Source organism: Colius striatus, chromosome 2 (genome assembly GCF_028858725.1).
Source record: "Colius striatus isolate bColStr4 chromosome 2, bColStr4.1.hap1, whole genome shotgun sequence".
NCBI classification, from domain to species: domain Eukaryota; kingdom Metazoa; phylum Chordata; class Aves; order Coliiformes; family Coliidae; genus Colius; species Colius striatus.
In genome coordinates, this window is record NC_084760.1 from 107,627,603 (window position 1) to 107,650,825 (window position 23,223).

The 23,223-nt window shown below is 34.3% G+C and overlaps 1 protein-coding gene across 4 annotated transcripts in view; it reads left to right on the forward strand.

Annotated features, from left to right (window-relative positions):
* Positions 1-23,223, forward strand: part of SCAF8 (SR-related CTD associated factor 8) — a 94,143-nt gene that overhangs the window by 18,430 nt on the left and 52,490 nt on the right. For 3 of the 4 annotated variants that reach the window (XR_009818102.1, XM_061989011.1, XM_061989013.1), the window contains exons 2-12: positions 2,138-2,221; positions 3,009-3,053; positions 6,529-6,690; positions 9,686-9,842; positions 11,581-11,711; positions 15,025-15,201; positions 18,362-18,441; positions 18,849-18,966; positions 21,324-21,455; positions 21,613-21,725; positions 22,211-22,404. Coding sequence is in view for 3 of the 4 variants with exons in the window: in XM_061989011.1 (XP_061844995.1) it covers positions 2,138-2,221; positions 3,009-3,053; positions 6,529-6,690; positions 9,686-9,842; positions 11,581-11,711; positions 15,025-15,201; positions 18,362-18,441; positions 18,849-18,966; positions 21,324-21,455; positions 21,613-21,725; positions 22,211-22,404 (1,393 nt within the window). In the remaining variant the exon portion in view is untranslated. The remainder of the gene's footprint in view (positions 1-2,137; positions 2,222-3,008; positions 3,054-6,528; positions 6,691-9,685; positions 9,843-11,580; positions 11,712-15,024; positions 15,202-18,361; positions 18,442-18,848; positions 18,967-21,323; positions 21,456-21,612; positions 21,726-22,210; positions 22,405-23,223) is intronic. The other variant, XM_061989012.1, reaches the window with a different exon arrangement.

Here is a 23,223-nt window from a genome sequence, read left to right on the forward strand (position 1 = left end):
TAACTGTGCATGTCATAGGTAAAGGAGCTACTCTTCCTGTCTATTCTGGGACTATTTTCGGATTGATAAGATGGCTTCTTGAATCTAGGCTGATTTCACATTCACTTACATACCTGTGAATTGGTTTTAACATGTTTTGAGCTTTGACAGTGCTGACCAGGAATACCCAAACTGACTTTGCCGAGGCACTGCCTGAATGTAAGCAGAATGTTTAAGGCACTGTAATGGCCCCAGAAGTAGTTTAGCTTCAGTTGCACGCCATGGAGTGAAACCAATAGGCAGGATGAATGATACATAATCACCTATGAGTAACTGGAAGTTGAGCAGCGAACTGTTGAGTATAAAACAGAGAAGAAGCTTCTGGGAGACTCTTGATTTTCTGCCTCTTCTCCCTTTACCTGATGGTGGTGAAGAACATTTATGTATTTCAATTGTAGAAGCATATTTCTTTTTGTTGTGTTAGAAGCATGCAAGTAATTCAGAGTGTTCTGCAACAGCAATTAGCATTAGTGAGAAGTAGTAACAGTTGTCTAGCTGTGAAACTGGTTATAATTTCATTGTTTTAATGGAAACCTTTTCAAGGTGAGAAGACTGATACTTATGTTTGGATAAACCAATTTTTAGTCAATTTGTCTTTTGACTGCTAGGCAAGTTTTAGTTAAAACTGGTTTTGACAGGAAAGGATAGGAAAAAAACTTCTTCCATTTCAGGTAGAAGAAATCCTTGTCTAGTGGAAACACAAATCTGGAGAATACCTGCATGTTGGCTTCAGAGCAATAAATTATTGTAAGCAACTTCAGGAGCATGACCTATATTTAAGATGTCTAATCCTTTCCACTGTGTGTTCCTTTTTACTGTTGCATTTTACTTTGTTAAATGTAAACAATTCTGAATTATGTTTTCTGACCTAGTAGTTTACTGAAAGTTGAATGAATCTTTGAAACTTAAAGATGTTTTTAATATCTTGATGGATATGAATCTAGTTCAATATATTACAGAGTGTAGTAGGAGAGAAGAAGGATCTTTTAGTTTTTTTTTGAGCTAACACGCACCTAAGCATGTTATAAACTAAAAAACCAGTATGAGTCAAGAATATCCTTAGAAGTGGTTTGGCATTTTGGTCTTTTTATGTATGGAACCAGCAAATATTGTCTGTTAACACCTAGAGTTGAAGGAGAAAAGAGCAGCATTTTGTTCAAAGACATATATTGTGAAATAATCAGAGGTTTTCACAGCAAGTAAATATTCTTGAATGATAGAGTCCTGACTCATAATGTGAAAGAAGTTGTTTCCAATTATCATATATCAATCATAGCTATGAAGTTAGTTAAAGTACAATTCTCTCTGTGCAGCAAATTTCTGACAAATATCTGTGATGCTGGATTGCTGCTGCTGGGAGATGTATGGATAAGTAAAAGGAACAGTTGTTACTATGTCTTGGGGGAAAACTGTTGCAGAGTTCTGCTCCTTGCTTATCATGGCTGCTTTGGTGATCAGATAGTAATGAAGTTACAAAGCTGTGTTAAAATTGAGAACCCAGATGGATTTTTGCTTAAGTGTTTGTAGTACTTCTGATGCACTATTTCTCTTGAGTTAACACAGGGAATTAAGGAAGTCTGTGCTTCTTCCAAATCTGCTGTTTTAAGTGGCAAAATCACTAGATGTTTTCTCGCTGGGTTGGATTTTTTTTTGTTTGTTTAATGGAGAATAAAAAGAAATTGATTCAGCAGGCATATGATGATGAATATAGTAAGTATGGGGATAAGCATGTTATGCTTCCATAAATGTAGTTTTCCTCAGAAAGAAGAGCTTAGTAAGAACTATGATTTTTTGCATATTGTATGCATTTCCTTTGTAACTTCTCCTGCAGGCATCTGCTGTATTTAGTAGTAGTAAAGCTAGGTATATAGTGACCATTGCAAAGAGTAACCTGTTATCTTTTAAGCATTGTGGATCTTACATTATGTTTTATTGGGCTTTTTAATTTTTTCTTAAATGAAGATGTCTTTTCTGGTTTAATATGTACTTACAATTCAATGAACAGTAAAAGTGGCATTTTCTTATGGAAAAAGGATGTATTTTTATACTACTTGAAACTTCAGAATGTATTTTTGAGAACTTTTTTTTTTTTTGGCAGCTGTACTCGCTAAATGATTATAAGCCACCCATTTCTAAAGCTAAAATGACACAGATCACCAAGGCAGCAATCAAGGCTATAAAGGTAAGAAATGGTTAAGTTCTTTTGACTTCTTTTCAGTTTCTTTGTCAAAATAACTGAGAACTTGCTGCAGAAATTTCCACCTCCCTTACTCTGTCTACAATTTCCAAGTTGTGATCAAATGTTACAGCTATGGGATTTTGCAGAGTGTAACAGAAGGTTTAATTTGTTGTGTGACTTCCATTTGCTGGTTGTCATAGGTAAGAGAGAATTATAACAGTTGTAACTTGAATCTTCAGTCAGATCTGAAAGGTAGATTTTTTTTTTTCCCTACTTCCACTCTTATCATTTCAATAACAACATTAATTGTTTAGGGCAGTTATTAAGATTATATAAAGCCATTGTGAAGCAGATGAATTTTAAATAAAAAGTGTACAGTAGATGTTATAATGTCTTCATATACTCTTGTTTTTAGGTTAGTAAAGTGATCACTTGGAAAGTACTTGAAATACAGGAACTTGCTTGGTAACTTTAGGCTAACATCTTCAGTCAACTACAATGAAATGCTATTGTATTGTTGAAGGAGTAATTATAGTATTCTCTTAGCTCTTCCTAAATAAATGCATGTTGTTTAGAAAAATTCAATGTAGAAAACCTTTGTAAGGCAAGAAAAAGTGGGATAGCGTGTTAAATATTTGAAGGAAGACAGTATTTCAGCTGTACCTATTGGATTGCTGATTAATCAACCAAAGTTTTTCTAATTGTGATTTTATTGTCAGTATTGCATGACTTGAACAAGTATAAAACCTTCAGATTTTCTTCTCTATTGAAATATTATTTTATTTTCTAGTTCTACAAGCACGTTGTACAGAGTGTTGAGAAATTCATTCAAAAGGTAAGTCAATCGTGGGTATTTTGTTAGCACTGATAAAAATGTCCTCATTTTGAATTAGATTATTGAAGACCATAAGGTTTTAGATACACATACAGATTAATGTTTTTTTCACACACTAGTTCATTTCGATTTTTAGTCACATTCGATTTCTGTGAATAATCAGTAGCTGATTGTAACCCATGTTTCAGAAAACAGGTATTTTGTCCCCATTTTGTAGTTACAATAAATTTGATGTGAATGGCTGTGAATAATACCTTCTTAGGACTTACTTCTCTGTATGTAATCATTAAAGGTTAGAGTAGGCTGTCAGTGTAGCCTATGTGAACAGCTAACAGCGAAAGAATTGACAATGGTGATCCCTGCTAGTAATTTAAACCAAAAAATATTTATGTGGCTAGACTTGAATTATTTTTGGGGAAGATACAGTATTAATTTAAAGATTTTGAACAACAAAGAATTTTATTGCGTTTTGTTTTCTTGCAACAGTTATTTTTTCTTGGGTAAAACTGCATTTTATCTCCAGTTGGAAATTCATGGGATTTCCAATTTGTGAGTCTTACCTCCTTGTCTGCATTGCACTTGATTGTTCAATTGATCGTTTTGGTACTGGATTTCTTCTGCTTTTGTAAATAGGAGTAAATTATTATGAAACTATCTTTCTATTTTGACAAATAATCTAAAGGAGTTAGTTCTTAAATTGCATCCAACACTGAAAAATTATTCTTCTGTTGTCCGTTTTACAAAGCAGTCTAGATTGCTCTACGTCAGTAACCTATCATCTTCATTATCTTCGTTGATACCTTTTCTTTGTTGGTGACTCGATGGTGTAAATGTGGTTCAGCTTCAGCCTATTTTTTTTTAACTGTCTCAGAACAGTTAATGAACAAATTATTTAGGTATTAGAACATTAATCTTATGTGAAAAAGGTGTCATATGTATGTTTCACAACACTAGTAAAGATTAGTAGTATGCTTTTATCATCACTGCTGGTGTTTTGTCAAGCAATTGTCATTTGGGGCATTGCCTCTGACTTATTGCAGCATCTAACAAACATGATCAGTATCTTCTGATCCCTGTTTAATACTGCAGGTGGACATCTTATCGGTATGATCAGTAGCATTCTGCTGTTTCATGTCCTGAAATTAATCCTGAATTGCCTGAGTTCCAACTACTGCTTTTTTTTAGTTGCAGTGACTGTAATGGGCAATTCTGTGTTCAGAGGCATAAGAGAAGGTTTTTACTCTGAATGACAGTGTGGTAGTTTGTCAGGAATTGACCTGCTTGTTTGTGACTCTTCGACAAGCGGCTAAGAGTATGGACTGTCTTTGCACATTTAAGTTCCATGTCCAGTACGACTTGATAAGGGTGTTCTGTGCTGTTCATTGCTGGTTGGAGAAGGTAGATGTATATTGCGTAGATATGCTTTTGTTAAGTATTTCATGAAATAATTTGTGTGTTTGACTACATCTTAATAACATGAAATAGTAAGTTCTTACTTCAGTAGAATAAGAGATAAGCAGATGAAAGCTCTTTTCTAGCCATTTGATATTTTTGGACTTAAATTGTATGTTTGGAAGATAATTGGATAATTTTTCTGAAAGCAGTCACTTCCAATTAAAGCTCAAAACTACTGAATCTTCCTTTAAAATATGCCATAGACTTGTCCAGAATTCTGTTAGTGTCATCTCAATTGGTTTACTGTTGGTTCTTTCCTACTTCAATATTTTCTTACTTCAAAATTAATCTCAGGAGGTTACTGAAACTTCAGGTGAACTAATTGTCCATGACATTCTTTGTTTTGTGACAACTCACTGGTCATTGTTTTGATTGATTGTTTTATTCTCTGGCAAAACATCACTTCAGGGATAAATGATCACATGCCATTTATGTAAGGATATTCCACTGTGAAGGCAAGACTTGAATAATTTCTTTGAGTAATCTAATTATCCTATTGCTTAGAGTCAATAGGAAAATAAGTGAATATTTTTTTGTATAAAAACTTACCTCATCTCAGGTTTGAGATACAGTGGCTTACTACCTTAGCTGTCATTCTTCTTTATTTTTTTAATTTATATTTTATTATATTTTCCTTTTTTATCATGTTTATTATATTAAATTATAACCTTTTATTGCTTTCTTTATGTGCCCTGTTTTTACATATCCCACTTAGCATATTTGCTGAATTTTTTATTAAACATATGTAGCAGTTTATTAATTTCAATGTTGTGAAAAGTCATCTATCTGTTCTATATATACAATACACTTTAATAATTTAGCTAAAGTTTGAGTAGTTACAATATATTGAAGTAATTTTCTGTAGATAGTGTATGACATGAAATCAGATTTAATTTTGTAATTGTAATAATGCACATTTATGTTTAAAAGGATGCTACACACATTCTTAAAAATAAAGAATGCCATACTTAAAAACACTGGATCATGTTTAGAGCCTAAATAAATGCTTTATTGAGTTTGCAAATGTTAGCACTTTTCAAAATTTGAAGTTTGTATCTAATCTATGATGAAATTAGTAGTCTGAACAGTTCTGAAGAGTTTTGCTTGGGACTGTATTAGACATGATGAATTTAGTGTGTTACATAGTTAGCCTCTCTGGTCCAAATAATCTATAAGCAGTGGGTGTACGTTCCCATGTTTTCCATAGTACCTTGTGTGATAAGTGTGTACAACTAATACTCATTAATTGCATCCATGTCATAGTATATTCCAGTGATTACTTCATTATACTTTTGTACCAATTTTCATTATGTCTTAAAACTGATTGGACTAGTCTGGTACAATTATTTTGCAATAAAAAGGCAAAAAATGTAGCTTTTATTGCTAAGTTGGTGAAATTACCTAAATAATTAGTATTGTAGTTGTCAGACATGCTTTATAAATACAACACTATTTGTAAATTATGCAAATTTTCCAATTTTAAAATGAGTATCACTGATACTTTCAACCAAGCAGATGTCCACTAAATATGCTCTCCTGTCAAGAGCAGGATGTACCACATGGTACATACAAAAATATAAAATAAACAAATGTTAACTTTAATACTGACTTCAACCATAAAGAAGGACAAAACCACTTTGAATTATATTTACAGCTATGCCCAATGTACCATAAAGAATTTGGTCAATGCTTTATGCTGTTCTATTAAAATAGGAATGTGCATTTTAAAAAGATATGTGGTTCATGTAGTACCTATATTCTAAAATGTTTTTTTTAGTGGTAGTTTACTGATTTTAAAATTATTTGTATATTTACAGGCTACATACAAATGTGATCATTTGAACATCAAAATTTACCCATATTTGAGAGAGTTTCATTTTTCAAGACAATTTGATAAATAGAGAACATTTTGTTAATACTATAACCCATTTAAAAATTAGAGAGGCCTTTTCATGTTTACTCTGCCGTTGTTTTTTGGTATTTTTCACATACACACCTTTAAAATTACTATTCTTTGTAGTGCAAACCGGAATACAAGGTACCCGGGCTGTATGTCATTGACTCCATTGTAAGACAGTCCCGACATCAGTTTGGGCAAGAAAAGGATGTGTTTGCTCCAAGATTCAGCAATAACATCATCAGCACTTTCCAGAACTTGTACCGTTGTCCTGGAGATGACAAGGTAAACCACTTACAGGTTTTTGTTTTGGATTAAAACAATCTTTAGTATGTTATCTCTAAAGAAGAAAGATTCTGATCTCGCTTTTTGCTTGCTACATCTAATTATAGACTTGTGTATTTATATGTACATATTTTAATTGTGCTTGTTTGAGTATAGAGACAGAGGAAGACACATGCAGTTATATTAATTAGAATTTCAAAAAAGTTTTTGGGAAGACTAGGTGGATTTGAGTTAAAGTTTTTTACAGGAGAAAAAATTAAGAATTTGGTAGGACAGGGAATTGTAGTCAGTCTTTTATTGTCATCTTTTCCTCTTCAGTGAGAGGATGATAAGCAGGTTTTGTATACTGTAAAGGAACAAGTATTCTTTCTTGGTAGCAATGTTGTTTTGGACTGAAGGAGCAATAGAAAACCAAAATATCTTAAAAATTACTTGTTTTTTGAAGACTGAATCAACCAGCAGCTGAATAAGGCCTAACTTTTGAGCAGTTGAACCCAATCATTCATCAATTTCCTTTTGCAATAGTAGTAAAGATTACTACTAAATTATTATCAAATAGATTGACTGGAAGTAGTGATGGGTACAGGCAGCTTAATTTCCTTTATGCTTATCACTCATAATAACTGGAGTTCTTATTATTGAATTGAAAAATTACAAAAAAGATGTGAAATGCCATGGGCTTTATCTACACCAGTTTGTGTAATAGAGTCATTAAGTCAAGTAGTAAGTGAGACAGAGTGCTGCAGGAAGAGGATTACAGATTGAATAGTTGCATACTGTCCTATGGCTGCATTGTTCAACAAAAGGTCTGAAAACCTAAGATTCGTGAAAAGTGATTAAGGCAAGTTCAGACGTTGCATGTATTTAGTTGTCTTATAATTCCTGCCTTTTTAGAGAAGTTTGGATCTCTGTGGGAAAATATACTGGGATCTGCAAATTTCAAGTGGCTGAAAACCTATGCCATGCATGTCTGTCTTCTCTTCTGCAACTTAGTTCTGAGGTGCTGCTGAACAAGCTATTTTAAGTTAAATGACATCTTTCCACTCTGGTTTTAGATTCTCTGCATAATCAACTTGTGCGACTTCACAGTGGGTTTTTTTATATATGTAGGCATGATAGTTAACATATTTTTCTTCATGTAGCTGTATTCCTTAGCCAGCATTAGTTTGTATAATCATTTAACTTGCTATTTCTGGAAATACATTAACACAGAAATAGTCTGACTTGAAGAAGGGGAGCTGGCACAAGGATGAGAGCAAATGCTCAGTTTGTGTCTGGCTTTAAAAAAGTATCCTAAATTTGTTGTAGGTTAAGAAGTAGTGCCACTTTCTCTGTGACATTTCAATGCATGGCAGTTAATGTATCACGTTAGACTGGTTTGACGTGAAAGGAGGATAGTAGAACATAGTTTATTTATGATCTGTAGAGCTCCTTTCAGGTTCATTTATAGGATATTTTTCACCTCGGATAAAATGTCAGTCTTGGTGCTGTGTTGCATATGGATTCAGGAAAGTCTTTGTGCTGTGAAAGTAGTTATATCTTACACAAAAAATGTGCTATCAAAGATACCAAGGTTATGTACCCGTTTTCTAGCGTTTTGATGTTTAATCCGATTAAAAGGCATAATGGAGTAATACATCAGGTTTTTGCTTGTTTAAAAGTCAAGCTGAAGTGTAGTAGCATTTCTTTTAATGTAGCAAAAAAACCATTAATGACTCCTTCATCTGGCTGAGCCATGGAAATAATGGAGATAAATATTGAGGAGCATAAATAGTTTTATATTCCTGTTCTGGATAGAGAAAGGAAAGCTGGAGCCTCTGATGGACTTGTGAGGGGCTACCTTACAAAGCAAACTCTCAAAGAAGAAAGGTTCACGTACCATAATGCTGAGTGGAAGCCTTCAGGTATTTCTTTAAAGGAACGCTAAATTACATCTTCTGTCCAGTGAGAAGTCATCACTTCCCTGTATTAAATTTATGTATCCTCTGGAATTCTGGGCAAACAGACATTTTTTTTCTTTGGTTTAAACGTATTGTAGTTAAGCTCTCTATGTTCATGTTTTGTAGAATTTAAATGACTAAACCATCGTTGTGACAGCAAACACAAGATCCTGTGAAGAGCTTTCTGTTCTTTATAACACAACATTTATTTTTTTCAAATAAGCAAGATGTCTTTTTTCATCACATATATTACTATCCAGCATTTCAAGATCAAACAAAGTCGTGATTCTGGGTAGAAGTGAAACTTAGAAAAGACTTGGGAGCAGACGAAAACACTGGAGTAGAAATGGATTTGCAAGCTGAACAATGAGTTACATCTGATGGAATTTACTAAGTCTTAATTTCCCCCCCCCCCCGTGATCCACATTTATAATATTACAATTATAAATAATAGATCTAATTATAATGCTATGTGATCTTAGTAGGCAGGGAATTATGTTCCAGTTTGAACACCTCAACTCATCAAGAGAGCTTGCAGATTATTTATCTACTTTCCTAATAAAGTATTTAGCAGTTTTATTAGTATATGCCCATTTTTTAATAGACATAAGTAATTTTGATCCATAGGAAGATCAGAATTGCATTAATATATTTTTGACTATAAAATATAGAGGGCTAATAATTCCTTGCTTCACTCATTCTTAATATTTTAAAATGTTTCCTGAAAAATAGTTTTCCTTCTATACTGTCTTCCAAGAGTCTGAAAGTGTTAGATATATTTGTTTGATTTTATTTTACTATTTTTCATTTTCTATTGAAACAGTGCTGTTACTATGTGGATAATATGTCTTTACTGTTGTGTAGACATCTTACATAGCTCAGCCTCAGGTTTATAAGTTAGATTTCCTCTGTGTGATGTAGGGTTCTTACTGTTTGTAAATCTAAAAGGGCTTTATTCTAGATGGAATGACATTGCTTTTTAAGAATTTCGTAATCGAAAATAACAAGAAAGTTACACATGACTTGGGTCTTCTATTACCTTTTCTTCATTTTAGAGTAAAATTGTTAGAGTGCTAAATTTATGGCAGAAGAATAATGTATTCAAGAGTGAAATTATTCAGCCTCTCCTGGATATGGCAGCAGGAATTCCTCCTCCAGTTGTGACCCCTGTCTTGCCCGGCACTACAGCTGCTATGAGCAACAATACACCAGGTAAACAAAAATAGGTTAAAATCTTGCTTGAATCAAAACACTTGTGTGGACTTTCATATGTTGGTTATTAAATCTCACAGGTTTTCTTTAGACAGATGAAATGAATGCTGAAAAGAAATATAGCCAGCATCCAAATACGGGGAATGACAAAACCAAGAAACAGCTTGTTGTGTTTACTGTCCAAGTGTATACTATAAATATATTTACATTGACTAATAGTGCATTAAGACCTAGTTTTGCAACGAGCAGTCAAGACAGTAAATCACTGACAATTAAAAATTGAATGCAGGACTTAATGCCGTGGTTGAGAGAAATGATACAGCAGTATCATTTTGCTATCCATAGAACTGACTTATGTCAGATAGTGAGACAGTGATTTGGAAGGGGAGAAAAAAGAACACATTGACAAATTAGCTGCAGCTAGTGACATACTACCCTCTAATTCAGGACTGAATTATGTGGGCCAGAAATCATACTGGAGAATCACATGGACAAAAAATTGCTGGTAGGGTATTTCCCAAGTTAACAAACACTAATGTTGTAAACTCATTGACCACTTTGTGCTCTAAAGCATTTTTGTTACTTATGTAGGTAGATGATGAGGAAGTGTATTTTCAACTTTTTTTTAAGTGGAGATTTTTCCATTCAATATTGGCATGTATGGAATGTATATTTTACATATAGAAATTGTTTTTTGACAACATGGTAACCTGCTTCGGTCACTCATCTTTTGCTGATCCTGTGCTGAAAAGCAGTGAAGTGGACAAATCCATCTTATTTTTTACTGATGTCTGTAAACATGTAAAAGTTCCAGCTCTTAGATTGGACGTACTGCATCTTCTAGATTCATATTTTTTTATTTTCATTGTTTAATTACTTTAGATTGTTGAAACCATAGCTTTACTATAATGCTTTTTTGAATTCTGATGCAAATAGTGTTTTAAAACAGTAGTCATTTACGTTTGGTCTTCGTTGGTATATCTCTACTTCTGAACAAAAACTTAGGAGTATTTTGGAAGTTGGATGGTTCTTATGGATTATGGCATAAAACTAGTTCTCAGATTGCTGGTTTAGTCCTAGTGTTTCTTGGGGGCAATGGGGAAGGAATATTAAAATAGACAATCCTCATGAATCCAACTCCTACAGGTTGAAATCTTTAATAAATCCTTAAGGTTCCTGCTGGGGATAAAGAGCAATTCCAGTAAGTTCTGGACGATCAGACATTTATGAGTCGCTTGTAATTATAATTTGATATATATTACTTCTACTAAATGTTTTGGATTACTGTGTGAAATCTATTTATTTTGCAACCCCTACCATTCTATGATTCTATGATTTGTTTTTGTTAGTAATTCCCATAAGTCAATAGTAGGAAGAGCTGTGTACTACACTTACAAAGAGCAATCCTGCTACTTGAGTACTGTTGATGTGAGTCTGTGTTATTTCTGTGTGCTCTATGTCTATGTTAGAAACTTTAAATTGATGTTAATACAGTGCTTCCTCAGCATTTAATAACTGGTTTTGATGTCCTAGGAGTAGGACATATATATAGTCTTTATGATTTGAGTTCTTGCAGTCCATAAATCTTTGCTGTAGGAAATAAGCAGGAAAGTTCATGTCTGGTTTCTATTTTTTTTTTTTTGTTTGCAACAGGATGGGGGTTTTTTCCTTTCTTTAGCACTATTTCTATGTTTGTATGTTAAAAGTATTTTGGCATATCAGAGTTTCTCTTTTTTAGGAACACCTGTGACTCCAGTTACTCCAGCCAATGTGGTGCAGAGTTTACCTGATCCTTGGGTATCTCAGATTGCTAATACAGATACCCTTGCTGCTGTTGCCCAGATTTTACAGAGTCCTCAAGGCCAACAGGTAAATATTTTGAGGACAACTACACTGTACACTATTTGATATTTTGTGTCTTTAAGGCACACTTACTTTATTAATGAATACTACTTTCCTGAGTATCTCTTTTGTGTCTGTTATCCATCCATGTTAACTATCCTAGTGAAGTTGTTCATCACAAGTAAGTTCCAGGTAAACTAAAATTTACTGTTAACTTATAAGCAACCCTGTTTGTTTCTTAAAAGTATTGCAGTATGTCACCAGATAAGGTGGTCTTTTATATAGACTTTTCTGTATAGCATTACAGATCATTAAATCAAGAGTTGACGTTAAGATTTCATGGATACAGGTATGAAATAGAATACCAGTTTAAACATATTTCTCTGCAGGATGGCCCAAGAAGCTAAATACTATACAGAATTATGAAATGGGCATGTACTTATTCTGGGAATTGTATGTTGATTCTTTATCTTTTCATCAGCTAAATATAGTCTTTATTTTGCAACATTCAAAAATAAAGTCTTAGAAGTGACTTTGTTCTTCAGTTTCTAAATACTCAACTCCTAAAAAGTAGTTCGATACTCAGACAGCCCCATAAGTTGAGCACATACAAGCAACTTTCTGTAAAAATGTAGGTCATTGGTTTTCAGTTTATGGTAGAGCTCTAGCACCAGCATAACCAACGTTAGGATTTTTTATTTGGACTGAAGAATAGGATGCTTTGGCATGCAAATGAATGAAAAGTAGGCACCAGTAAGCTTTTACAAAGCACTGATGCTGACAGTAACAACAGCTTTACTTACTAAGATTATTTTACAGTATTCAGCCAAGCAGAGGCATTTGTAATTGTTCATAAGTCTAATGACACTCAAAGAAATTGGTGCAAAATGAGTTTGTGGGATACTTTGTGAAATGTGGAGAAAAGATAGTGGAATAGCTTTTAAGCAAGGAAAAGATGTGAAAAAAAGAGAGGAAATAAACAAAAGAAAAATACTATGAAGATGAGAAAGGAATTAAAGTCTTAAAGACAGCAGATTCAAAGAAATAGCATTTAGATCTTTATCTCAAAATGGTAAAATGAGGAAGAGAATGGATTCTGGAAGAGAGAAAAGGTAGCCTAAGACAGAAGTATGGAGATAGGCTGGATATGCAATAAATATGTACATACAGATCTCTAGGATTGGTAGATGAAATGCAACAGTTGCTTCTGTCCTGTGTATCTCTTTTCTTCCTGTTCTCCAAGCCACTCCACCCACTCCCCACCCCACAAGCTCTAAAGTCCTTGATTTCATCCTGTGTTTTATGAGTGAGAATGTGTGCAGGTAATTGTGACCCGAGACATAGGAGAGGGCAGAGTAAAAAAGATGTGACCAACAATAAATATGAATGAAGAAGCTAGAATGATGACCACGCAGGACATTCTCACTCTAGGGTTTCCATCTCTGCTTCTTCAGTTTCATAATCAGAGCAACACACAGGGTGGAGCAGCTGTGTTTGCTCATCATTTGTCGACTGGTCTAGAAGGAATGGGGGTGCTTTGTCTATGGCAACAATCAGTGAAAGATCTTGGTGAGGTAGAACAATAACTGAAATATTTTCAGAGGCTGTAGTGTATATAAAATCTATATAACTGTTTTTAAACAGTAAAAAGAGTTGGTTTACATCATCAGAAGGTAACTCTAAAACAATCTCGAAAAAGGAGCATACGTTTTTGATGCATTGTGCAAAAGAAGATCAACTTAATCAGCTTATGCAGAATTTCTAGTGTGTCCTAGTAAGAAGAGAGGAGTTGAAATTTGTAAGAGTTTAGTGGTGAATTCCAGATGAAGGTAGACTATGAAAGTAAAGATAACTAGAGACATATATCAGCATAATTTCAACTACCTGATGAAAGTAAAGATAACTAGAGACATATATCAGCATAATTTCAACTACCTGGATTTGTTCAACCTTTTTTCCAGAAATAGCCAAAGATAACACTCCAGAAGTTTACATCATGGAAGGTAAAAGTATTGCTTCCTTTAATTCCTTGGTACTTTGGAAGGACTTCTTTCCATAGGGATAGTATTTTTTCTTTTTATGTTAGAGTTTCATGGGCGCATTTCTATTTAACAGATGAGTAGATCTGCACATGAGAAAGCTTTTTATTATTAACTTTTATTTTTACTTTAAAAAAATTATAGACAAATAGGAAGTTGGAGTAAAAAAACTAAGATACACCAGCCAACTGAATTGTGCATTTGTGCTAAACAAAACAAGGAAGCTGCTGTATTTTTATTTGTCTCTAAATTTGAAGGAGGAGATTCGTAGGATATCCTGATACACTTTGATTAAATGTCGTTGGTCTGTTTATCACACTTCTAAAGGTTCTTTGTCTGATAGTATTTAGTACTCATACCATTATGTTCTAGTCTTCTCCTGGGTTGTAAAGTGGAATTGTTTAAAAAAAACCAACCAACCCAACAACCACCTTGCCTCTCCAAACTGTATCAAAATAATATTTGAAATGCCCAACACTGTTTTCAAATAATACTTTTTAACATCTGTCTTTTGGCTTTACTCATACTTTGTTTTTACTGTAACATACTTTGTTGTTACTGTACGTCTGTTGCCTCAGAACTGCAGCTTCTGGCTCAACCTTGCATCTATACAATTTTTATCCTAAGATTGTGCTATAAAGAGCCCAGAGTCTGGGCCATTAAAGAAAACCGAATTATATTCCCAGTTCCTAGTTAATTTGCTCATTATATTTCATTAACATGGCAAGGGAATTGCATTCTGTTGGCATGTAGCTGTGTTCAGCATGAGATTTTCCTTGTGGCTAATTCAGAGACACTAGTTCAAGCTTTTTATATAGACAAGTTGATTCAGCTTCAAGTAGAGTTTGCAACAGTGCAGTTATTTTCTCTACACATACATTGTCATAGAACATACAGATTTTCCGAATATAGATGGGCTCTTAAGAAGCTGGAGTAGGCTAACAGACTTTTTTCAAGTCAGAAGGAATCAAACTGGAGAATCAGAAGAGAGGGAACCCTAGAAAGCAGGAAATCCTGAGTGGTGACTGGTCATCATGCAACTTGTCAGAGTAAGTTAGGAGGAAGAAGCATCTACATGTCTTGTCAGCCACAGAAAACAAATTAGCTCATTAAGTGGGAGCAAAATTTGTTGTAAATAAAAACAAATTAAGATGAAACTATAGCCATAGGTTAGATGATACTGCATTCTTGAGGTTGGTTGGCTTTGTTTTTCCTAGTTGGAAGGGGAAAAGAATATTTAGGTTTTTGCTTTTTAAATAAATTTTCTTTTTTTAATGCAATTATTATCTTTTCTCTTTTAGCTTCAGCAGTTGATACAGACACTGCAGATACAGCAGCAGAAACCTCAGCCTTCACTTCTTCAAGCCCTGGATGCTGGTCTTGTCGTTCAGTTACAGGCCCTCACAGCACAACTTACAGCTGCAGCTGCTGCTGCTAACACACTTAATCCACTGGAACAGAGTGTCTCTTTTAATAAGGTAGAAGGAAAATAATAGAAATTTGAAGAATTGTTTATTGTCTTCTTTTGGATTTTACTGTTTGACTTTAGAGATTTAAAAAACATACCACTATCTCATGAAGTGCTTTATCTTGAACATTTTAAAAAATGTCCAGAGAGAGCAGTATAAATAAAAATACTAGCCTTGTATGAGTTTTGAGCTAAGTGGCATTTCATAGAATATCTTGTGTTGGAAAAGGCACATAGGGGTCATCAAGGGTGAAGATGGATTTGATTTAGCAAAGTTAAGCCATTGTCCTATGGTTTTCTTCACCTTCTGTAACACAGCAGTAAGACTCAACTGGATAAATCCCTGAGTAACCTGATACGAGCTCACAGCTAAACTTGCTTTGAGCAAGAAGTTGGAGTGAGACCTGTTGGTAGATCCTTTTCAACCTGGACTGTCTTGTGATTTTGGAAGAATATGGCAGAAGAGATATTGTCATCTAGTGAAAATTTATGGAGTGTTCTTACCTGAAATCCAGTAACAAATCCTGAATGTCTTAAGCCACAGCAGCAAAATTGGAGAATCTAGCAATTCCTGAAAGCAATAATTATAAATATTGAGTAGTTTCTGTAGAAGGTAGTAAACAGCCTTGTGATGGAGTTCAGAGAATGGAGGATAGGGCCATGATGTGGGTATAGAAATACAAGGCTGAAGACAGTGTCCAAAAGGCAAATGTTCTGAGTTGGCAGACATGAAAATGAAAAGACAGCTTTTATGATAAACAGTAAGCATGATATAATGATGGTGAATAGGATAACAAATATAAAAAGCACGAGAGAATTTTTTCTCATGAATACATAACTATCCACAGTTTTCTAAAAAAATCACTATTTAAAATAAATTTGACCAATCTTCCAATTCTTTGTTTTCAAAATCTTTAGTTTCCACAGCATCTTGTGCTAGTAAGTTATGGAAATGAATATGCATTATCTGAAAGGTTTATTTCCTTTGTCAGCATCAAATGTGCTTGTTTTGTAATTTTACTACATGACCATATCCTTGTGCTATGACAAAGAAAGATTTTCTTTTTTATCAACATTTCTGGTTTCCTGTGGAATAAAAAGTTTTCTTCATGTCTTATATCATTCCCATTCCTAGGTGGATTAACCTAGAAATCCTGATATCTAATTTGTTGTAATTTCTTTTGTTATGGAGAGTATTCTACTACTTTTAATATAAAAGTCACAGAATCACAGATTCTTCAGGGTTGGAAGGGACCTCGGAAGATCATCCAGTCCAACCCCACTGCCAGAGCAGGACCACCTAGAGTAGGTCACACAGGAAATTGTCCAGGTGGGTTTTGAATGTCCCCAGAGAAGGAGACTCCACGACCTATCTGGGCAGCCTGTTCCAGTGCTCCATCACCCTCACAGTGAAGAAATTATACCCTGTATTTCTTTGGAACCTCATATGTTTCTGCTATGTTTTTGTAGAGATACAATCAGTCTTGCTTTCATATATATTAGGTTGTTGCATTTTGAAAAAAGTCCTTGATCCTTCAGTTACTGAAGTCACCTGCTGGAGAGCAGCTCTGCAGAGAGAGACCTGGGACTCCTGGTTGACAGTAAACTAAATGTGAGCCAGCAGTGTGCCAGTGGCATTCTGGGATACATCAAGAAGAGTGTGGTCAGCAAGTCAAGGGAGGTTCTGCTCCTCCTCTACTCTGCCTTGATGAGACCTCATCTGGAGTCCTGTATCCAGTTTTGTGCTCCCCAGCTCAAGAGGGACAGGGAACTGCTGGAGAGAGTCCAGCACAGGGCCAACCAAGATGATCAAGGGACTGGAGCATCTTCCTGATGAGGAAAGGCTGTGGGAACTGGAGCTGTTTAGTCTAGAGGAGACTTAGGGGGGATCTCATTAATATTTATAAGTATATAAATGGTGGATATCAGGAGGTTGGGACATCCCTGTTTTCTGTTGTATCTAGCAACAGGACAAGGGATAATGGGATGGAACTGGAACACAAAAAGGAAAAACTATTTCACCATGAGGATGAGGGAGCCCTGGCACAGGCTGCCCAGAGGGGTTGTAGAATGTCCTTCCTTGGAGGTCTTCAAGATCCAGCTGGATACGTTCTTGTGCAACCTGGTCTAGGTGGACCTGCTTCTGCATGGGGGTTGGACTACATGATGTCTATCCAACCCCTTCCATTCTATAATTCTGGGAGACTAAAAAGAGCACACTGAGAAAGAAAACATGCTTCTGAGTCATCATGGCTTGTAACTGGAGACATTTTTTTCCTTGGTATTTTGAAATTACTGTTGTATGTTCTCATCCTCTTCCTTTTTTCTCCTGAGACTGGGGCTTGAGATGGAGTTATGGCAGTTTGTAGTACAGGATTAACTCTATTTTACAGAAATCTTCCAAGTGTCAAGATGCATGAATGTGGGTTTCATAGCACTGCACTATCGATGATTAGTTACTGAAAAAAGACAATTTCAGCAACAAATAATGTTTGTTGTATATCTTCCTGCTTGTTCTTTAGTTTTATCTTCAAGACAATATAATACTACTGAAATGCTTCTGAGCTGTTTAAATAAACAAACTAAACCTTTTTATATTCAGCAGAACTACAGCATAAACATCTTTTGAAAGTTTTATTTTTCCTTCTGATACATTTCTTTTTATCTCTCTGGTGGTTTATTCCTGCTTGATTTGATTTTTTTGAGAAATTATTTTCAAGGAACAGTGTATTTAAAGGAATTCAGGGTGTCTAAATGACATGTGTGAAAATACAGTACTTCTTTGCAAAGTTATGAAGCTGTAGGTCCTCTTTATACGAACAGAGCGGTTTGCTGATTGCCAAGGGATTGAAGAGTTGGCTTCTTTGTAGTAATTTCTTCTAATTAAAGGTACCATCACATAAAATTTACTTAAGCCAAATTATCTGTTATTCACTCTGCAAATAACACGTGGTTATATTTCTAATGACAGTCAGAGCTATAGAAAACCATGCCCAAAATTTTGCATTTGATATATAGGAATAGCAGTATGACATGTAATTTTCAATTCAGGTTATTTGACAAACTTTTATTTTAAGTTTAGAAATCAGGGCATTTCTATTTTGAGAAGTAAGTATACATAAAAGGACATATGAGAAGCACTCAATAATGCTTATTTTGCTTTCTCCTAGAAGCTGATGGACAGATTTGAATTTGGTGAAGAGTCTGAACAAAATGAAGAGCCTAAAAAGGAAACTCCCACTTCTCAACTGTAAGATGAAGCTATGTTTCTTATGGAAAATGATAAAATTTGCCTGATACTAGTTGTACATTAGGATTAACTAGTAAGGAAAATGTTTCATTCAGAGCACAAGTATACTAGAACAGTACGAAGAGAAAAGACAGTTTATTAAATTAATAAAACATACATTTAGTAAATATTTAATAACATTCTGGTGGCATAAGTTTTGTTGACTTAAAGTTGTCATGTTCTTTGCTTTATTAATCATATTCATAGCAATAATGTGATGATGATAACAGAAGGTGGAACTAGCTAGGTAGTCTTTATTATTTTGCGTTTGTAGTTAAACTTGAAACTCAGTTGTGAAGACCTATTTATCACTGTTTAAACCAAGAGAAGAACGGTTGTGGGTTTTAATGTAAATTATTTCATTCTAGGCCTTTAGTACCAGAATCTGTGAACAACTCACTTTTTCATCAACTAGCTGAACAGCTACAGCAACAAAATTTAGAACATCTCAGACAACAGCTTCTGGAGCAACAGCAGCCTCAAAAAGTAAGAACTCCACCTTGTGGCTGTTACAGTAATTATATTTTCCACTGATTTAAAAAATTCATACTCCAAGACAAAAGAATTGTCTTCTTACTGACACCTCTCTTTTTAATTAAAGTCTTTGTGACTAGCTGATCACCTAACAGAAGCTTGCAGTGTAAGTGGAATAAGTGGAAGAAAGGGCTTAAAGCAGGGGGAAAAAAAGTACCCAATGTGTGGGGTATACATTTTGCTTCTCTTAGGAAACAATTCCCTTTAGTGGAGTTACAGACTGATTGTGCTTGGGTGTTTAGCTCTATATGGGGAGTAAAAGCATTTTCCTTGCTGTCAGAGGGAAGGTGTTGAGCAATGAAGTGATTATGCTCCTATCTGTGATGGGAGAGCAACATGCAAGCTACTGCTGCAGAAGCATCAAGAGGACAGAATAGAGATTGCATAAAACTTAATTTACCCTACCAAGCTTTAAATCTTGGCTAATAAACCTCTAATTCTGTTGAAGAATCTAAGCTAAAGAATAGTCACATATGTCCTGGGAAATAATTAATTAAGAACTGATACACGAGACAATCGATATTCTTTCTTAACTATGTGAACTGAATCCTCTGTACTCTACATAGAAGTAAATGGTCTATTCTTCAGAGATTAGTCTGTGGTATTTAGCTGTTCTTTTCACCTCTGGATCCCAGTTCCTGATCACATCAGAAAAAGAAATCCAAATGTTTGTTCTGTCTTGATACTGAGCAGATATAAATGGGCTTTCTGTGAAGTATCTCATTCTAGTTTCACAGTAAACCAGAAATCTTAGATTGACAGAACACAAACTTAACAAATATGTTGGGGATTTTGGTTTAACCTGTTCAAAGGTGCAGTTACACAATTTTCCATCAAGAATATCACTTGCATTTTGAATTTATGACTTTTCATTGTTTAGAAAAATAATAACATATTTTTACTAGATATTATTTTCTTATTCTACAGCTTTATTTTACTGTGATTTACCTTCATTTCTCATTTAAGTGCAGTAACTGAGGAAGTTTGTACCACATATTTACAGACTAAATAGCTTTGTATGTTAGTGGATATCTAGCAATTTCTGGCTTTAATCACTGAAAAATGTTGTAAGAGAATATAACTTTGAAGAGCACCTCTGTTTTAGGAACTTTTGATGTGATGCATCTCAAAGCAACTTTCTAATTTGAAAATAAAGATGCTGAATAACTTATTGTAAAATAAGCAGAATTAAAGTTTCATTTCATCTCTGAAATTGAATTACCGTACATTTATGCATAGAATGTTCAGATGACTCATCCTTGATTATTCGATCTTCTGTTCAAAGTCCAGGAGGTTTTTCCTCTGAGGTCTGCTCAGCTTCTTGTCTTATCAGTAAGAAAGGAATTTTCATTTTCACCTTAAAGCAGCTAAAAGAGATAAAATTCTACTGGAACTACTTTGTAATGATTGCAGTGTATTATGAAGATGATTTTCTTTAATTCCTCGTTTAAGCATCAGTGAGAAAGATTGAGGCAAGAGAAGGAAAGATCGAATACCACACAAAATTATCAAGCATCTGATTAGAGCAGAGAGAGAAAAGACAGAGACAGAAGGAGCGACAAGAAATATAGGAATTGATATCAAGAAACAGACTGATGAAGAATAATTAAATAAAAGGAAAATGATATGAAACAGATAATGTTAGAAGGAAGATACATTAACTCAATTACAGTAGAATTTTTTTTCCTGCAAACTGTCATGATAAGCTGTTTAAGAATGTGAAGGTAAGACAAAAAATGTCATTTTGCTAACTTTCTACCATTCTCCTGGCAGATAGATTAGCTAGGATTTGTTTTATTAAAGTGAAAATGTAATGAGAATCACTGAAATGTTTACCTGCTATATTGGATTACAGGTTTAAAATTACTTTATAAAAATTGACCTGATGAGATTTCTGAGGACTATACATTGCATTTCCTGAATTTCTAAAATTTCTTTCATATCTTACAGGTATTTATTCCAAATCTGTACTTTCAGTCCAATGTACAGGCCATTATAGTTTTTCCCCTAGCAAGTCAGCAATTTGTTTGATTGTTTATGGTTTTGAATTTTGAAATTTTTTCAGAACTTCAGAAATAATACTCAAGAATATTGTTTCAAAGTTTTGCAATTGAGAGCTATATAAAAAATGAATCAAGTATAGTTTCATCTAGTTAAACTTTCTCATTAATGGGAAGTGGGAAAATAAGAGAAACTTGGTAAAGAGTTTTTCAGAGAGACTCAAACAATTGTTTTGCGTAGTACTACATTTTGACACAGTTAGCATTTTGAATTATGAAGCTTTTAATGATATATTATTTGTTATTTAGGCAAGCCCTGAGGAGAATCAAGAAGGAAATTTTGGTTCAGAACACTCTGCCTCACCATCACAAGGGAGTAGTCAGCAGCAGTTTTTAGAAGTGGAAGCAAATGTAGATGATTCAATGGATATTCAACAGCAGGTAAAACTTATTTTGAATTTAATTACAGAAGTTGAACAGAAAATGGATACTAAAATAATTTCAAAATGAGCAATATGGATATATGCTTTAATATACACAAATATATTTTATAATTGTATTTATTGACTGTTACTGAACATGTTATATCTCACCTCAGGACATGGATATAGATGAAGGACAGGATGTTGCCGAAGAGGAGATTTTTGAACAAGAAGAAAAGAAATCAGCTGTTCGTTCAAGATCAAGAACTCGTTCAAGATCTCGTTCAAGGTTTCATAATTAACTTGTATTAAGTAAATGAAGGTTTTCTCAAACAATGTTGCAATTTATTGTCATTCTCAATTCTGTATTTTCCAAAATTAGCGTAAACAGTTTTTGCCAATGAAAAGAAATCATTTAATGTGTGTGTGTTAGATGCAGACTTTCTGCATGGCAGTTCATTTTTACATGGCTATGGTCTACTTCAAATTTTTTTAAGACCTGTTCAGGAAACGAAAATAACTAACACTAGCAGCTAGTCAGGTTTTCTATGCCAGAAAAAATAGATACTGTTACAGAACTTAGAAAATATTGAGGTCTTTTCGATTTAAGTTTGAAGTGTATTTTCTACTCCTGACACTACTGGCATTTATTTCCTGAAACAGTTTGAGTGATATAACAGGAATGTCTGTATCATGCTTAGAGTTTGTAGTTAAAAGGTAACTATATTAGAGGGAATTCTTTAACTCAGTGTACTGAAATTAAGTATTTTGTAGGTCACCAAGAAAACGAAGGTCTAGATCACGGTCTGGTTCTCGTAAGCGTAAACACAGAAAACGTTCACGCTCAAGATCGAGAGAAAGGAAGAGAAAGTCGTCTCGGTCATATTCCAGTGAAAGAAGGGCTAGGGAAAGGGAAAAAGAACGTCAGAAAAAGGGATTACCTCCTATACGGTCAAAAACACTAAGTGGTAAGTCACAGCTGCTTACTATTTTAATAATATAGGCTTCAAGGGAAAAAAGGCTTTGTTTTCATTGAAAGAAGAAGAAGTTAAGTACTTTTAGAAAATATATTCAACATAATAGTTTTTTAATAAGTTTCATTTTTGACGTTTCTTACAACTTCACTCTGTTTTTTCATTATAGAGGAAAGCAAATATCCTACCATTCATTTTACTCGTACTGTTGCACCAATGATTTTTGCCTCTGAACAGAGAGTAGCAATGGCTGTCCTTAAGTTACAATCTGCTTTCTCTTTAATGCTGTCTTCTTTGGGGCATTTGAAGATGATCAGCGCTTGATCTGAAAATTGGTATGCTGATAAGATTTAAATTTGTGGTACACACTTCAGACACTTTTCTGAATACCTTAAATAGAGGCCAGTTTTGTTAAACTCTTAGCTTTTTAAATAACTTTTCACAGGAACATAGAGCCAAAGCAGGTGGAAACATGAAAAAAGTAATTTGCTATTATAAGGTAGACAGTAATAACTGTGTCTTAAGAAGATATCCGAAACTTGAATGGATTTCAGCTTCTGCAAAATACTGCTATGCACTGCTGTCATTTCTATGGAGAATTTACATACTAAAAAGAAGGGAGATAGCAGAGGAGAACATTCTCTGCACATTTGCTTAGATAAAAGGAAATGTATTTTGAGATGAGTGCTTAAAAACAGTGAAGTTGGATGTAGTCATCTGCTTCTGTATCACTATATCACGTTATTGTTGTTAGCAGGACTCTAGATTCTCTGGATACTTATTTTTACTTGATATTTGTAATTAATTTGTAGT